Source organism: Galeopterus variegatus, unplaced genomic scaffold (assembly GCF_000696425.1).
Source record: "Galeopterus variegatus unplaced genomic scaffold, G_variegatus-3.0.2 Scaffold452, whole genome shotgun sequence".
In the NCBI taxonomy this organism is placed as follows: domain Eukaryota; kingdom Metazoa; phylum Chordata; class Mammalia; order Dermoptera; family Cynocephalidae; genus Galeopterus; species Galeopterus variegatus.
In genome coordinates this window covers 115,911-133,848 of record NW_007726563.1, presented here as the reverse complement: position 1 = coordinate 133,848, position 17,938 = coordinate 115,911, and the positions used below count along the sequence as shown (strand labels likewise).

General features: G+C 48.2%; 1 protein-coding gene across 5 annotated transcripts in view; it reads right to left on the bottom strand.

Moving 5' to 3' along the window:
* The window catches only part of TRERF1 (transcriptional regulating factor 1), a 71,201-nt gene that overhangs the window by 15,265 nt on the left and 37,998 nt on the right, over window positions 1–17,938 (bottom strand). For 3 of the 5 annotated variants that reach the window (XM_008568904.1, XM_008568905.1, XM_008568906.1), the window contains exons 4-10: window positions 17,279–17,581; window positions 13,636–14,023; window positions 12,678–12,744; window positions 11,464–11,603; window positions 11,233–11,336; window positions 9,726–9,801; window positions 1,507–1,595 (exon numbers count right to left, since the gene is read on the bottom strand). In XM_008568904.1, the coding sequence (XP_008567126.1) occupies window positions 1,507–1,595; window positions 9,726–9,801; window positions 11,233–11,336; window positions 11,464–11,603; window positions 12,678–12,744; window positions 13,636–14,023; window positions 17,279–17,581 (1,167 nt within the window). The remainder of the gene's footprint in view (window positions 1–1,506; window positions 1,596–9,725; window positions 9,802–11,232; window positions 11,337–11,463; window positions 11,604–12,677; window positions 12,745–13,635; window positions 14,024–17,278; window positions 17,582–17,938) is intronic. The other 2 variants (XM_008568908.1, XM_008568907.1) reach the window with 1 other exon arrangement.

Sequence of the window (17,938 nt, the reverse complement as noted above, 5' to 3'; positions counted from 1 at the left end):
AGCCTTGCCCTGCTCACCCCCAAAGAGGCAAAGGTATATGTACCTTTTATGTTTAATTTATTTTTCATTTTTTAATTAAATGATAAATACTTGAGATGAAGGTATATGTATTTTAAAATAAAAACATTCCTTTGTTTAGTTCATCTATCTCTGAGCTCAGGTGGGGTTCAATAATGTGGATTTTCTGGAGGCAGATTAAGGGCTCTGGAGCTACCATTGGGGTGGGAACATGGCCACGTACATGGTGAGATGAGAAAGGCACCACCAGAGGTCCTGTCTCCCCAAAGTTGCCCCCTTCACCTACCCCACATCTGGAATTTCTACACCAGAATCCCCCTAGGGTGTGAGGATACCATCCAAGACAGCCCTGCGTTGCCCGGCAAGCATACACACGAATCTGTCAGTAGTCAACAAAGGAGTGAGGCCTGGGTCAGGGCAGTCCTATTTCTACACCAGAATCCCCCTAGGGTGTGAGGATACCATCCAAGACAGCCCTGCGTTGCCCAGCAAGCATACACACGAATCTGTCAGTAGTCAACAAAGGAGTGAGGCCTGGGTCAGGGCAGTCCTGGGGGAAGGTGACTCAAGAGAGACTGGAGCCTGGGAGCTGCCGGGCAAGTGGGCTGCAAAGGGCATGGTGGCTGCAAGGCAGAAAAGGCAGGAGCAAATGCAGAGCTGGACACAGAGACAGGTCAAAGTCCACCTACTCTGATGCTTGTCCACACATGGCCCTGGATTAGGGACAGGAGACGTGCCACCCTAGGACACCTCTGAGGACCAGCCAGGAGCCAGTGGGAGCTGTCGCCTGTGACCCTGTTCTCTGTGTACCGACATCCTTAATTATCCTTAAATATACAATAGGACTCTATCACTCAGTTTTTTGAAACACTCTTTGAATCACTTTAACTTTTTAGCCTAAACCACCTCTCAGCCAATTAAAACCTATTAAGTTTATTATTGTTGTACAAAGTGCTATTTCATCCACGTGAAAGTTTTATTTTGCTGTAAAATACTGCACATGTTAGGCATTATTTTTATTATTACTGTCATTATGATTAGGGGTCCAACACCAGAAACTCTGCTACTGGGTAAGGGGAGGCCACATGTTCTCCCCTCCCCAATTTCCCAGAAAAAATTCTGTCAGAAACATGATAGATCTGTTAAATATACATGGGATAAATTATGTAAATTGTGAACTAGAAGCCCAAGTTCTAGTTATTCTGACAGAATTATATATTACATCTTTTTATGAAGGTAGTAAATAACCCCCCACCACTGCAATGTTCAAATAATCTATATCCTCTTTCTCCCCCACCCTCTTACCCCCATACCCCTGATATTAGGGCTATGCCACCCTTATAACAACAACCATCTTTCACCAGTGAGAGGTGGAAGACATCCTTTTTGTGAGAATGTTAAACCAGTAACTAAATATTTCTAAATATCTCTAGATGTACTATTTCCCAAACTTAACTTCAAGGGAGCAATGGGGAAAATCATGCTTACCATCTTCTGTACAAAAATAAAGTCTTTGCTGTAAGTGGCTAGTGCTTTATTAAACAGTTTTCTTTCTAGGGAGGTCCACTTGTCCGAACCTACAACGAAACACAAACTTCATAAGAACAGCTCACAGTTCTCCCCACTTTTAGTTGCTGGGTCATTTAGTTAAGTCACAAAATACAACTATCTAGCAAGTGATATGATACATATCCTCCTCCTGTTTGAAAAGCCAGTGTAGTATAATGGTTAGCAGCCTGACACCTGGGTTCAAATCCCAGCTACAGCCTTGACCTTGAGCAAGTTACCTAACATGACTCAATTTTGTTACCTACAAACGTGAATAATTACTTCCATCTCTTAGGATTTTTGTGAAAGTTAAAGATGACAATGCACAAAAACTGCCCAGCTTAATAACTGGGAAATAGCACTCAACATATTTTAGCTACAAATTTTTATGTAATTACCATATTCACAAGTGCAAGTATTCATGGCATAAGCACTCTTTAGGGTGTGGTTGGATTCACCAGCCTCCACCTTCAAGATGCTCACAACCTACTGGGGAGACAAACCAGAAGTTGCTGTGTTCAAGGTGACAACTGCAATTATAAAGGTAAAGGTGAGATACCAATGGGGCACAAAGGAGGAACACCACACTCACGTTAGGGCCGGGCAGCCAGGAAGGCTTCCAGGTAGAGAGAACACCTGAGTTGACTTTTAAAGGACATACAGAGGCAAGTCAAGCAATAAGGAGATGGAAGCGTACTTTGGGGAAAGGAAGCATGTGCAAAATCAGAGGCAAGAATGAGATGATGCACTTCCTTCACTCATTCATTCATTCATTCATCCAACAGGTATTTATCAGGTGTCAACTACAAGCAAGACACTGCTAGGAAAAAAGAGTTAACATTTATAAGTGCTTACTATGTGGCAGGTTCTAAGTAATAGTTATTAATCATTTGGTTCTACCATCAACCCTGTAAGATAGGTATTACTATTATCCCATTTTACAGATGAGGAGACAGAGGTGTTCGAAGAGTGACCAGTAATCCAGTATGACTCAAGTATAGGGTCCCAGCAGAGGGAAAGCAGATGAGGCTGGAGAGGTGAGTGGGACCAGTTCTTGACAGACTCGCAGAGTGATGGGGGAGAGGTCCGCCATGCTGGGCTGGTGCTGGCTTGTTGCCAAACTCAATATCCATGAAAGAGAAAGCAGGATATGCAGATGATCATATAGAATGGTACTGGCCTACATGGTGCAAGAAATAAGGTCTACTTCTAAGGGGGCTCCTATTTCTGGAGGAAAGGTTCATCCACCATAGCTGGTTCACAGAAAACTCTGCCATGTTCTTCTGGCTTGCTGATTTCTCCACATCTCTGATTTTTTGGATGGTACATGAGAGGCTTGACATTCTTCCACTTGTTCTCAGAGCTCTAGTCGCCCAAATCATAGTAGCTTTTCTCCCATCCAGGGCAAGTCCAAGGTTTCTATTTTGCTATGGTCAACCGGTGGGGCTGAAGTATGGGAAACTTGAATTGCCTCTTCCCTTGGAAGGTTCGACTAAAATTAGTGAATCAGGTGAAACTGCTCTGGCCAGGGAGGGGCCTCCCTAGGTTACAGGTGGAGATCTCAGGATCCTCGACAGAATATGTGGCTCAGTGAAGAAAACTCAAGATTTTTGAAATAAAAACCTTCTCTGTCTGACTCCTTGATGGGTCCTCAAGCTAAAAGCTCTGGCTCCAGACTCAGAATATGCTCTCCACAGCTGGGTTGGTTCAGACTTCTAAAAAAGCAGGGCCACCATTTCTTTGGTTTTCAAGTTTATCTCTTTGCATCTAGAAGGAAAGTAGCTTTCCAATGAATCATTAGCTGAAGGAAGCATCTTCCATAGGTTCTGGAGGCCTAGACATCTGTGGCTGTGCAAGCAACAGGGAGGGGAAGAGGGGTTTGGGGTTTGGAGAAGCCTTGCTGGAGTGGATGTGAGCAGAGGAAGTTGGTGGGATTTGTGGCTTTATAGCAGTTCCATCATCATTTCTCAAATTCTGTCCAACATTCAAGGCCTTGGGGCCCCAGCTCCCATATGCTCTGCTTACCCAGGAGCAGAGGCAGAAAGAGGAAGACGGAAAGGATTAATCAACAATTTAGCTGAAAGACGAAAGAATATTAATAGTTCCTTTTAGGTACATCAAAATAGCAAACAGATAACAGGGGTTGGAAAGACTGATGGAAGAAGATCCCAATGGTAGTGAAGGGTGAATGGTAGTGAATATAGGAACTCTCTCTATTATCTCTGCAACTTTTCTATAAATCTAAAATTATTCCAAAATAAAAAGTTTATTAAAAAAAAAAAAGAAGAAGATCCCAATGGTGACATGTCACATCAGCTGAGTCACACAAGCTTACAAGGAGGCTGATGTGCTGCCCTACTACAGGGCCAGAGTCTGTGCCACCTTTGATTGCATTTCAGATGAGGAAATCAGGACATTTTGCTGATGAAACCCTCAACTAGATCAATGATCATTCTTTCTAACCTCAGCCAGACCATCCATTTCCTGAGTTAGAGTGCAGCTCTAAGACACGGCACGACATGAATAGGGCCATCTAGCCTTCTGAGGCTAGTGCCCCATCTCTATGGTGGATACACTTTCTTCCACTCCATGCAAGGCTCATCACCTGATTTCTGGCCCAAAGAGGAGTGTTAAGTTCCCAGGTCTGTCTACTTCTGAGTATGTCCCTTCATGTTTTCAAATGGCTTGCTGGCTTCAACCCCATAAAGGTGAAATAACTTCCTGGCCCATCTATTATGGGGGATTCTCAAACCTCATGAGGGAAGGAGACCTTCCCCCTGCTGATTCTTGGAGGTTTTCAGGGCTGCTGCTCTGTGATGGGATCTTCTGTCTTCTGGATCCCAATGTGTGCATTCTGCACAACTCATCTGGATTGGGAGTGGGCTGCACACCCTCCATTCCTCTCTGTGCCACTCTCCCATTCTGAGGGCTGCAGGGGCTGGGTCAGGGAGGATGGGCTTAAAGAGTAAGAGATGGTTCCTCTGTGTAGTCCTAGGATCTGTGCTTTAGTGCAAGTGACAGTGCTGTGTGTATGTGTATCCAACAGGGTGTCCATGAAGCAAGGGATAGAGGCTGGGCCAGACAACAAATCTGTTCTCACATTCACACTAGAGCTGGCCTTCTGATTGCTGGATTGCCCCCCAGGGCGGAGACTCTACCCCAGGCTCTTAGACTACATTCCCAGGCCAAAAACTGGTACAGATAACATCTGAAGGCGTTCTCAAACACTATCACTGAGCCATGATAAAAAGGTTGGCTTTAGTCAAGAGACCTTAGGCTGTGAACCTGGTTCTGCCGCTTACTCCTTCTGTGACCCCAGACAAGTCTGCTTAATTTCTCTGAGTTTCAGTTTCCTAACCTGTGACAGGGGGATGATGACAGTCACCCTGCGACTGACAGTGTTTGGTCCTAAGCAGGTACTCAACAGATGTTTTGGATATTCACTGGACACGTGGAGAGCAGACTCCAAACCAGCCCAGGGCTATGGGACATATTGTCTCCTGCTCATGTGTGCATGGTAGCACTCATGAAGACTGCATGCTCCTGCAAGGGCTCCTTGTTTGTGTATTTCTAATCCCACAGCCTTACCCCTAGTGCTCATAACTTCCATAGTCTTCTACTCCCTGCTTTCAAACCCCCTCTGTAATCCCAAATCAAGGAAAGGCTCAGGCGTCTCTCTCTTTCCTGGAATCTGACAGGGGCACTTTCCTCATTCTTAGAGAAGGTTCTAAGCCAGCCTTTCCTTCTTGAATTCTGCAGCTCAGACAAAGTCCAGGATAAAATGCAAAAACTGAAGTAAGGGCTGCCTCCAACCCTCCCTTTTCCTTCTACACCCCCGCCCCCCACCCTTCCTTTCTCTCTGAGATCCCTGCTACCCACTCAGCATACATACAGGGTTAGTGGGCTGACATCCCCCCAGACTCATTTGTTCTACCTGGGGATTCCTGGCTATTGGGCTATTATCCGCAGGGGCCCCTAACAAGACAATTAAGGCTAATTACAAAGAACCTAATTAACTGGATAAAATTGGTGCTGGAACAGTATCCAGAGGAAAAATGTTCTCAGCTTTGGTTGCTGGGAAACAGGTTCTGGAAAGATTGTGGCTTATTTTGGGGCAATCTACAGTGAACCCAGGCAATTAAAAAGAGACATAGAGGAGTGAGAGAAAGTTTGGGTGCAGTATCTTTTAGAGGGCCTTTCTGCATTCCTTTAAGGATTTTTTTTTTTTTTTTTTTTTTAAAGATGACCGGTAAGGGGATCTTAACCCTTGACTTGGTGTTGTCGGCACCATGCTCACCCAGTGAGCTAACCGGCCATCCCTATATGGGATCCGAACCTGGGGCCTTGGTGTTATCAGCACCGCACTCTCCCGAGTGAGCCACAGGCTGGCCCCCTTTAAGGATTTTAAAACACTTTTATTGTTGTTGTTATTGCAGTTATACAAGACAGACATGTTCAGTGTGGAAAAAGGAGAACTGTTTTTATACCAGATCTTCATTTCCATATAGGGTTTTTCATAGTGGGTAAAGGTTGAATAATTTTTTTACGGGTGTGGATAAGGCAGGCTGCTACCTAAATTCCCTCTGGGAATAAAAGGGAGGGAGGCCTCAATGTGAATCTAGAATTTGAGCTTGTCCACTAAGCATTGTTTTCCAAGTGCTGTGTCAGGCAAGCAAGAGAGGAAGTATTAACTCAGTTCCTGCCCTTGAGGGGACCACTGACTAGCTAGAGATGTGGGCTAAAAATCCCTGGGAAATGAAATCACAGCTGTGTTCCTTGCAAAGTATTCTAATGAGTATGTAATTCTGCTTCCTCATCAAACTGGGCACCTTGCAAGGTGGAGGAGACCAGGCCTCTCTCAACCGAATGGGTATTTCTTCCAAGCCTCCCCCATGGAGCTCAGGTCAAGGTTTCAGGCCCCAGTGAATGCTTGGGCTGTGGTGAGAGCTGATAGTAGTCTCTGAATGAACCCTTGCTAAGAAGCCAGGCTCTCAACCGAATGGGTATTTCTTCCAAGCCTCCCCCATGGAGCTCAGGTCAAGGTTTCAGGTCCCAGTGAATGCTTGGGCTGTGGTGAGAGCTGATAGTAGTCTCTGAATGAACCCTTGCTAAGAAGCCAGGGCCAGTTCTAACACCCCCTCCACTCTGCACCCATCTGCAGGAATGACCAGTTCCATGGAAAAACCAAGGATGCTGCAAGCCCTCTAATCACAACCAGGAATCCTCCCCACCCTGATTCCCCTTCGCTCAACCCTTCCCCACCCACGCAAGTGCTAACTGGAAACCCCTGCAAACAACTGCTAACCACATGTGGGTGGGAGACACTGAAAGGACACAGGGCTGGGCTGTACATCCCGGTGTGAGTGGAGTGCTGGGAGCCACTGCAACAGCACTTTCTGCTGAGGATCTTGTACAGGGCTCATCTGGCCTTGGCAAGCATCCCTCAGACCTGGGCAAGTCGCCTACCCCACCAGTCCTTCCCTCCCTACCATGTCTCTCCTGGGTCCCAGCATTGGTCACTTTTTCCTTTTCTTTCTGAATTGCTTGTGGCAGGGTAGGAAAGGAAAGATAATGAATAAAATAAGGGAGTGATTTTTCCCAGGCCTGGGTCTCTTTCTCCCCCAAACTTGCAGCCTCCCTCCCTAAGCCCAGTCTTGCTGCCTTCCCTCCAGGGCACAGACAGGCCTGGGAGATATGAACTCCCTCTCTAGATAGCTAGGAGCCTGGAGTGCAAATTCAGGGGTGGATGACACAACCACAGAGCCTGAAGCAAAAGGACATCCAGAAGATAGTGTCCCGGTAAAGCTGGAATTGAGCCAACAGACAGTCCCTACTGGGGAGCAACCCATCAGGGCTTGGCACAAAGGCCGAGGCAGGATGTGCCATGGAGATGGAACTCACTGACACCCAGGAACCAAAGAAGGGGGGTCAGAAGTGAGGAAAGGAGCTGGTGGTTGGTAGCTCATGCCTGTGATGGGGTAGACTCTGCTGCCTCCCCTGTGGCTTGGAAGGGAACTGTTAAGGGGATGGAGTTGAGTCCAGACTTTAGCAACCAGTGACCTCTGCCCTTTATGCTCATAATTCAAGAAGATTCTCTGGGGCCCAGCCTGTGATCACTTCTTGGAAAAGGCAAGTGATTGGCAGACATAGGTGAGTGCCCTTTTCTTGGGGTCACCAATCCGTCAAACCTCAACTTCACCTCTCTTGCCTCCAAGGGTTGAAATGATCCCAGAAAGCAACAGAGTCTTTCCTGGTCTGCCTGTGGGGCAAGAGGGTGGGGGATGGGCAAGTGATTAGTTAGGAACCCCAATCCCCAATGATCAATCAATTTTAGCAGAGTTTAGGGCACTCTAATTTCAAAGTTCTTGGTAACTTCTTAGTGTTTTTGTTTTGTTTTGTTTGGCAGGGGGTGGCTTCTAGTCCATAGCTTTCCAACCTTTTTTTTTTTTTTTAATGTCAGACACACATAAAAATAATACTTGTTTTACTTGTTTGGCACACTGGGAAGAACTGGAGGGGAGTTGCCTCCCAGATGAAGGTGCTCACAGCTGGAGCTGACTAACCCAGAGGCCCCCGCGACCCCAGCCACCCAAGGGCCAAAGACAGCAGCGTCTAACATCACATAGTTGGGAAGCCCCTTTAAGCTAACCCACTGTCTACCCACCATGCAATGAAGCTTAAGACAGGCTCCAGGAGGCTGGACAATCTACTAGGACTTAATGGGCAGCAGACGATGCTGGGAATTAAGAGAGGATGGCACTGTTTCCATGACAGATTAGAACTCCTACATCTTTCTAACCATACTTGGGACAGACACCAAGCAGGAAATGATGGAGGCAATATTAAGAAACTGGCTTTTCTAGGCCACTGCTTAAATGATGGGTTTCTTATCCCCATGTCCATGTTGTGCTTGCCTCATTCTAGTAGTTGCTGTATGCTGAGGGTGACCCATGGGCATACATCCCTGGGCTTGCCGTGCTTAGCCAAGTGGCAACAGGCCTTTCTCTCTTGTGATGACAGGTGGAAAAGCTGGTCCATGAGAGAGGAGGGGCACATGGAGCGAGGCAAGCAGTGGGGAAAGGCAGCCCCCTGACAACATTCCAGTGTTTATAACAAAGCCCTCGACTTAGGCCACATCTGGCTGCCTGGACCAAGGACTGGAAAAGGAATTTCTAGGTCCCCCAGCCCATGAATTTAGTACTGCCTAGGCAGGGTATGCCCAAGGCACCAAAGAAGCCCTCAAATGATTAAAAATCAAAGGGCATTGGAGGACTCAGCTCCCTTTGAAATAGAGAACCAAGGTAGGTTAGTGGAGATCCTTAGAATTGACAGGCTTACCGGTTAATGGAAATGAAAATGTTGACCTCAGCTTCGTTTGCCACCTTTTAGGCTCCCCAACCTGGTTCCTTCTCTCTTTACGATTCTCACTCCATTCAAATCTCAAAGGTATCTCCTACTTCCCTCTTACTGGTGCTGCTATCATTAATCCACACACTCTAAAGACATTATATGTATAAAGTTTTTTTCCTGCCATTAGTGTCATCCATTGTTTAATAACTGCCCCTTCTTCAGACTCCAAACTGTGTGAGGCAGGACTCTATGTCTGTTGTAGACACTGTTGTGTCTTCGTTCTTAGCACAGTCCCTTGTACACATTAAGTATTCAATAAATAACAAGCAAATAATAATAGCTATTACCACGTGCCAGGCATGGGGCTACATATACTATCTCTAACCTTCACAAAACACTATAAGGGATGGAATATGAACCCCATTTTACAGGTGAGGAAATCAAGGCTGCAGAAGGTAAGGGGCTCAGCCAAGGGGTGCAGTCAAGATTTAAACCCAAATCTATACTGATTCCAAAGCCAGGAGGCTGCTGATTATTGTCAGCTCTGTACTGAACCCTTTGCAGTCTCATTGCCACATGTGCAGGCACTGTCCACTATCACCCAGGTCTTGGCACACCTACAAGGTGCAGGAATTCACACAGACAAACGCCTGACAGTGACAAGCCAACAGACACAACTGCCCCACCAGCTATGCCCCTTGAGATCAGAAGTGGCGATTAGGACAGACTGGTATTATCTATCATTGACGCAACCAAACATGCAAGCAGCTCTCAGGAAACAACGGGGCACAGGGCCCCCAGCAACCTACCGGCATAGTGGTAATTTGCTAAAGGATGACATTTTAACCTGACTGGCTTCCGCAGCAGCAGCATTTCCAGAGCAGCCTGCAGACCCAGGGAGAGGAAAGACAAGAGTCAGTAACAGATCTGTGTGTCCCAGGGAGACCTACCCAAAAGAGGTAAAGAGCACCCAACAGGACTCATCGTTCTAACCCCTTCCCCAGCCCATGCCTGAAGCCAGTTGGTCATGTCACAGAAAAACACAGATGGCAACTGAGACTTGACTTCTTCTTTGGTGAGGGTCCACCAGCCTCAGAGAGATGGTGGGAGCCTCCTCTGAATGGAGGCTGAGTCTCTGGACAATGGATCTGAGAAAATGAGTAGGTGACTTGTAACCGTTTTACAGAAAAATCACACGTTTCATTACAATTGAACATAAACAGCTATATTAGTAGTAACTATACCACACACCATCCTTCCAGACAGCCTAGCTAAATAAGCCTTTTCAAATCTGCCTCCTTCATCCTCGTTGGTTTTTTAAAAAGTGCTGGAGGCGGAATTGAGCATTGGATGGTTTAGGGGCACATCAATGCCTTGAATCTTGCTACTCCAGGCAAGGTCCACAGACCAGCAGCAACAGCATCGCCTGGGAGCTGATTGGAAATGCAGAACCTTGGGCCCCACACCAGACCTGCTAAATCGGAATCCACATTTTAACAAGATTCCCAGGTGATTTGTGTGCATGTTAAAAGTTTGAGAAGTGCAACTCTGTATCACTGATCTCAAAGGATTAAGGATACTTATCCAACATTCTAGGAAATATTTGAAGAGCATCACAGTATTGGGACATTTGTTCATTTTCACATTTTCATAAAATTAAAAAGCAGGAAGCTAGACCTAATACCAGGAACCCTGTATTATTTACATAAAGGGGAAAATGAGGTAAACGATTGAGTGATCTGGCCAGAAGTCCAGGCTGAACAGGCAAATTGTCAGCTCTGATTCTGGGAACACAACACCAAGGCTCTGGGTTGGGGACATCTGCAGAAATGTGTTAAAGGTGAAAGAATGGAACCAGTTAGTGTATAGAAAACACTTCATTTTGGTTACAGGAGAAAAGAGTTCTATAAGCATCAAACTCTGGCCGATTTCCATAACAGAAAAGAACAATCGGCAGAGAATGATAGGCCAGCTCTTGTTTTAGTAAGGCCTTCTACCTCCATCACTGGAAACTCAGTTTTCTGATGCGAAATACAAGGCAGATGAAAAGAAATTCTAATTTCCTAAGATAGATTTGCCCACAATTATAACTTAGAAACAGATGTGTAAACAGAAGTCAAACTGGAGATTTTTTCTGCAGGCTTTTAAGTCCTGACCTACTCACTGAATTAAGAAATGCGAAGCCATGTTGATTGGTTACCATTTTATGAATTGGTTGTATGGTACATGGGACAATATAGAAACTTGGAGAAATCCTTTTCAGAATTCTGATGTGAAGAAGATGAACTGTGAAGACTCCTTTTCATGGCTCCTTACCATCACATCACCTTTGGCCTCGAAGAGAGAGTGCAAAGCAAATTCAGAATTGGTCCCTCCACCTGGCAACGCGCTTGAACAACACAAATTCAGAAGATTCTCCACTGTTGGAAACAAGAAGCCACTGCATTAGAGAGCTCAGTATCATGGAAAAACATACCAATCCGGGAGTCAGAGATCCCAGTGAGAGAATCAAGCCTCTCCCACCAGTCTCTCCCCATATGCCAATACCTCTCTGCTCGAGGTCGTGGTTTTCCAGCTCTGGCCAGGGCTTCCATACCAGTGTGGCCTTGTGTGTGTCCTGGGCCAGGGCAGAGACATCCTGAAGTTCTGGGATCTCTGCTTGAAATCTCAAGCCAATGTTGATACGTCTTTAATGACAAGAAGAAAAACAACAGTGTGGTCTTCAATTTGATTGCCTACGCCAAAGGCAACTGTCAGAAACTTGAAAAGGAAGAAAACCAGCTCCTTCTGCAAGAAGAACGCAGGGGCATTTACTCACAGTGTGACCCTAAGATTCCAGGCATGGCCTTTTCACTGGGATAAGGAACAACTTTAAGATCGGGGAGAAATGTTGGGGGAGCAAGGGTGCAGTCTGCCTGGGGCTTCATAGCTCCCTGTAACTGGGAGAGAGAAGGTAGCTAATTCCAAGAGAACAGCTGCCCACAGCATAGGCGATGGTACCATTTAACCAGAGAAAAGGGGACAAATATGAAGTGTTTATTTCATTTTTTTATCCCTTTCAGACTACTTTGACACACATTATCCCATTTGAACCTCACAAAGAGCTTTGACACAAACAAGGCAGTAATAATAATTTCCATTTAATATGAATCAACCAAAGCCTAGAAAGCTTAACTTGATCAAGATCAAATAACAAAACGGTGTCGGAGCACACGTTTTCTAATTTCTGACTCAATCTACTTACCACTCTACCACCTGGCCTCTTTTCTGTGGCTACCCATGAAAATAACTACCTTTCTCTTCCATAATAACCCCCACTGCCCATGTATGATTCAAGTACTCAACAAGCCCATTTGGAAGACTGGCCAAGAACCTGAGAGAGGGGATGGGGGAAGTGAAGGCATTGGAAGGAGCCTCTTGGAGAGTTGGGCATCTGGAGAGAGATGTCTCAGTGTTACTGGGGATGTGCAAGCCCATGGCTACAACCAGGCTGGCCTGTGGAGTCGGAGATGGAGATACTAGGTTCTCCAGATACAGGGCTTCATACTTTTACTATGCACTTAGTCTTTGGCAAAGGCCTTGAAGTACTGGCAACAGTACAGAAGCAACAGTACTCAAGAAATATCATGAGCCTACAATTTCTACAACTTGTCTCTCCGTGGCCACTCTGACCACAGGAGTACTAAGCGCACTTCTCAAAGCTCTTGATCCCTTTCCTCAGCTGAGGCTTCTGTTCTAAAGAATAACTGGCTTTTCCTTACGGTTCAACATCCACAGTCTGCTCTCCAGGCCCCGGGGTGACTGTTATGTTGCTGCCGTCGATGCTGTCTGAAACACAAAAACCAGAGGGAACTGGTGAATGGGAAGGGGTGGTGAGGAAACTAAAACAAATGAGCAGTTACATAACCAGTCATAACAGGGCTCCCCTCGTACCCAACTTATCCGGAGTTACCCCCACCAGTGTCCAGGCAGCTGGATGGATGGAATGTGGTGCTACATGGCTTAGCATTACCCATTTGAGGTGAAGAGAAGCTGGCTGCTCCACACTGATCTGCTAAGCTGGAGGATTTCTATGCAATTATTCTGGCTGCAGAAAGAGATCCTGGCTACAGGCCTCTCCCTGTTTGATTTTTATAAAGCAGGCTAAAGCATCAAAGCTTGATCTTGCCTGTAATATCTAATCCTGTTGGTACATCTACTAAATACCTTCTGAGTATCTTACACGGTCACCCACAGCACAGTCCTAGATAGCGTGTGCACACTTCAACTGTTTCCTTACCCCAGAGGCTGTAGTGATCACTTTATGTGTTTGTCTCCCCCATTAGACTGCGATTCCCCTGAGGGTAAGGACTATATCTTATTCTAAGTATCTCCTAGCATCTAGCACAGTGTCTGGTAGACCTAACGGATCCTGCACAATAATCTGTGGGCTATCCCCTTACCCGCCAGCGGCCAAAATAAAAAAAAAATCTGTGGGATGAGTGAGGAAAGGAAAGAAGGCGAGGCCCCCAGGGCAGCAGCGGCCAAAATAAAAAAAAAAATCTGTGGGATGAGTGAGGAAAGGAAAGAAGGCGAGGCCCCCAGGGCAGCAGCGGCCAAAATAAAAAAAAAAATCTGTGGGATGAGTGAGGAAAGGAAAGAAGGCGAGGCCCCCAGGGCAGCAGCCAGCACACCCAGGGGCGTGCCCGGGGCGGGTGAGGAGGCCGAGGGGCGACTCACTGGAGCGGCACAGCAGCACCCGCGGCGTGGGCGTCAGGGGCGTGAGGGGCAGCTGCGGGTGGGCGCCCGGGCCGTGGCCGGAGATGAGGACATTGCTGAAGAGCCCCGAGCCCTGGCGCACCGGGCTGAGCATGGGCGGGGGCGTGTAGGGGGGCAGCTCGTGGGTGGGGTCCAGGAGGAGGTGGTCCCCGAGCACGCGCGGGGAGCGCAGCTGGCTCTGGTAGAGCGTGGCGCCCGAGTGCGAGGCGGCGGCGGGGTTGGGGTTGCAGCAGGGCGGTGGCGGGATGAAGAGCGGTTCGGGCCGGTGCCGGAACTTCTTCTTCTCCGGCGCCGTCTTGAGGGGCTCCTCAGCTTTGGGCACGCCCGGCTGCTGCTTCCTGGGGACTTCCTGGAAGGGAAGCGGGATCTGATTCCAACAGTCCGGCGTGCCCCCGACGGGCCGTTTCCACAGGTTCACGGAAGGGGATCGTCTCCTGTTCTAAAGGGGCTGCCTTCCGCTTGCCGCCCTCCCGCTCTCACCACATCCATTTCAGGCAAAGCCAGTTCTGGTGGCTTGACTAGGCAGAAAACGGATTTCGGAAGAAATCCCCAACGTCTGAAGAGCTGAGGTGGTAGGAATGGTGGGTGGGCAAGAAGTCATGAATTAAAATTCTTCGTAACTTATCACTGCATTCCCATCTGTTTAAGTGGAATGCAGCTGAGGGGGCTCTTTAATTCCCCACTGCGCCCCAGAGACGGCCCTCAGGGACAGATAACACATGATCTGAGAAGGGGACAGAATAATCTACTGAGGGAAGCGGGGGCAGAGGCCGGGGGGCGGGCAGAGGGGGTTCAGGCCTGGCCAAGGCTCCCAGGGCCGGCGACCCACCCTGGGCTTTCCTAGGTAACTCTCAGGCTGGGGGAGAGGCGTCTACGATCTTGAAGTCCCACTGAACGTGCTTTCCTAGAAATGGATCTGGTTCACTCCCCCCTCAGCACCCCTCACTGTTGTTCCCAGCACTGGTGGCTCGTCTGTAGCAAGCCTCTCTCCTAGGCTGGCTTCCTGTCAGCAGCGTTAGTTTACTTGAGGGCAGCAGAACCAAGCATAGTCTGGAAGGAAGATCTGCCGCATCGATACATATATACTAATAAGTAAACATACACACGTAAACAGATAAGCAGGGCGTGCCAAAGCCAAACAGAAACAGACTTGGGTTGGGTGCTAGCATCAGCCCAGAAAAGTGGAGAGAGCTGGGTGTGGCTGGGAGAGGCGGCGGGGATACCTGTGGGAAGGTTCTGGGTGGTCTGTGGTACTCTCTCAGGCCCTGCAGGCCAGTGGCCAGTCACAGCCGCAGTTCCTGGCAATTCCTGTGCCCAGGGTGGCGCCTGAGGAGGAGGCAGCAGGGGGTGATGGGAAGGGCTGGCCATGGTCACATGACCAGCTGCCTGCAGGCCATGTGACCTGCCCCAGTCAGCTCCTCAGCTGTGGGCTCTTCTCCCTCTGGCCTCCTGCTGCCTTCAGCACTTCAGGCTCTACCCCCTCCTGTTTCTCCCTCAGCTTCCTTGTCTTCCAAGATGCTATCCCAACCTCTTGGAGGCAAGTCTAGGGAGGTAGAGAGGTGGGGAAAGGAGGAGGGAGCAGATGGCTCCAGTGTGGCTGTTCCCAACCCTATCTCACCCCCAGGGGGCTCTCCTTAGGCCAAAGCACACCAACCTGCCTCCTTACCCCACCAGAGGGCTCCTCACCGCCTCAGGCTGAGGCAGAGAGAGGAGGCTGAGGAGAATGGGAAGGATGCCTATGCCCTTCACCTGGGGAGCAATCCTTTATACACTGTTCCCAAGTAACTGATGACATCATCTAAGCACATGCATACCTCATGTGATCTCAACTGCACTGGAATCCGAACCTCTGATCACAGGGCCAAAGGTCCCTTTTGGGCTGCCTCCCCTCCAGCTTCCTGTCCTGTGACTCCAGCTCAAAACCTGGATTTTCTGATCCTCCAGGCAAGCCTCTAAGCCACCTGGGCCAGAGGAACCACCCAGAATGTCACATCTGGATGTCATTTTAGAGAGAGCATTTACACTGTTCCACCCCATCAAGCTATTCAGACTCTCTGGAGGCGGGGCCAGCACTGAAGCTTTAAAAAGCTCCTGCCCACTGAGAAGGGTGGAAACCACCAATGAGCCCAACCCCTTCAATGTCAGCGGAGGAAACTGAGGCTCTGAGAGAGGGAGGGTCTCAGCTGTCTTGGTCCCAGCTGACTAGGAGCAGAGCTGGGATTAAAACTCAAGGTTTCTTCCTGGACATTTTAATTTCTTTACTTCCAGGGCCAGGACATTGCTCACCTTTACTCAGTCTTGTCTACATGCTTCCCACTCAGCCTATCTCCCCACTGACTGATGATCTCTTGAGCAAACTCATACCAAACTCCTTGGCCTCTCCCCAGTTCCTAGTTAACTTGAGCTCCCCAGATGTATTCCCATCCAGCCACACCCAGGGCAGCAGTTTCTGTCTGCTCTCATCTTTCTCTCAACGTCTGGAATGAGTGGGAGAGGGATGTGTGTGCTGCCTGTGTGACTAGGAACCCTTGATTGAGAGTTCTCCAAGGGTAGAAACTGTCTCTCCCACCAAATCGGGAACTTCCCTGGGCAAAGAGGACGACTGGATATATCATTTCATCTCTCTGCCTGTTGCTGGCCCCCAAGTCCTGCCAGCTTATGAGAATCTTCACCCCCAGAGGTTCTCCATCAATCTCTCCACTTCTGAGACCTTGATATTACATAGAGAACCACAGAGGTTCTTTCTGAACTTTTCTAGTTCTCTTAATTATCCTCCCTACCCCTATTCTGGCTCAACCCAACTCTCATGCCTCCTGGATTCTCGGCAGCTGCCTATTCTCTAAGGACAAAGTGGGGAGGCGTTAGGTCTAATAGAGGTAACCACACAGATCACAAACTCCCTAGGGGCGACAAAGAAAAAGTCAGAGACAGAGACAGAGAAAGACAGAACTCTGCCCCAGAGTCAAGGTGAGCTGCTTGGGTGAAGCAATTGGAATTTGAGAAAGAGGAGAACTTAGTGAGTAAGAACACAAATCTCTTTGCTTTCCTGAGACTGGGGGTGGGTAGCTCTCAGTGAAACTACTTTGGGAACTTTAACAAATTAGGTTATTTAAGCAAGGGTGATACTGAAAATATTAAGCATCTGGTAAGGCCGATCATGGATGCCAGGACTATTGCCGCGAGGCCCTGCTATGCCCGGGGTTACCTATGCAGTTGCTGGATTTGGGGAGATCTGCAGATCCTGGGGAAGGAGCCATGGCCCAAGGGCAACAGCTATTTATTATCTGGGACAAAAATACTTCCATATTTTAATAACTCGTATGTTTGAATTACTGATTGCCACCTGAATTATCATCTCTGTTTAAAACTGGGAACACCTCAGGTCTCTCAGAATCTAACCCAGATCATTGGCCTGGTAGAGTAACAGGCATTTAAGGGGCAATGTGGACGAGGTTGGGGTTCCCAAGGTGGCTGTGGGCACTCCGCCCCAAGAGGCCAAGCCACATCTGAACTCAGGTGAGTGACTCTGGGAGAGCGGTTCCCATCTCCAAGAAAGCAAAGGGAGGTCCCCATCCCAGGAAGGCGGGGCAGAGCAGCAACTCACAGCAGGCATGCGGGGGGCAGCCCCTTGGGGTGAGCGTGGGGGAGAGAGGGTCATCCTCACGAGCACAGGCATCTCGTCGTCCAACATCGAACTGGCCGGCTTGTCTCTGGCGGAAGGAGCGGCAACGGTGCTGTTGGTGAACCCCTGAGAGCTGGGCTTGGGTGGGAGAAGCTTGACAGGGACAGACACGGGCATGACCATAGGCGTGAGGCTTTCTGCCTCGGGAGGGAGTTGCGGTGGTGGCGGAGGCGGAGGCGGCAGTGGCGGCTGGGGCTGAGGCGGCGGGACTTTCTCTCCTTCCTCCTACACAGACAATAAAGGCTTTGATCCTGGGCTGAGAGCAGCTCTCACAAGGGGGGGATGCACTTTGCTCTTCCTCAAAGGTTCCAGGACATCAGGCAGGGTGATAGAGAACCACTGCAGGTTGGTTTCCTTCCTGTAACCCTGAGTCCAGTTGGCATAGACAAGGCTATACACTCTCTTTTCTACATTTAAGAAATCTTAACCAGGTTATCACTTGTATATTAAAATATTAAAAAATTGAGGGCTGGCCAGTTAGCTCAGTCAGTTAGAGAAGAGCCTTTATAACACCAAGGTCATGGGTTCAGATTCCTGAATTGGCCAGGTGCCAAAATAAGAAAAAAAATTTTTTTTTTTTTT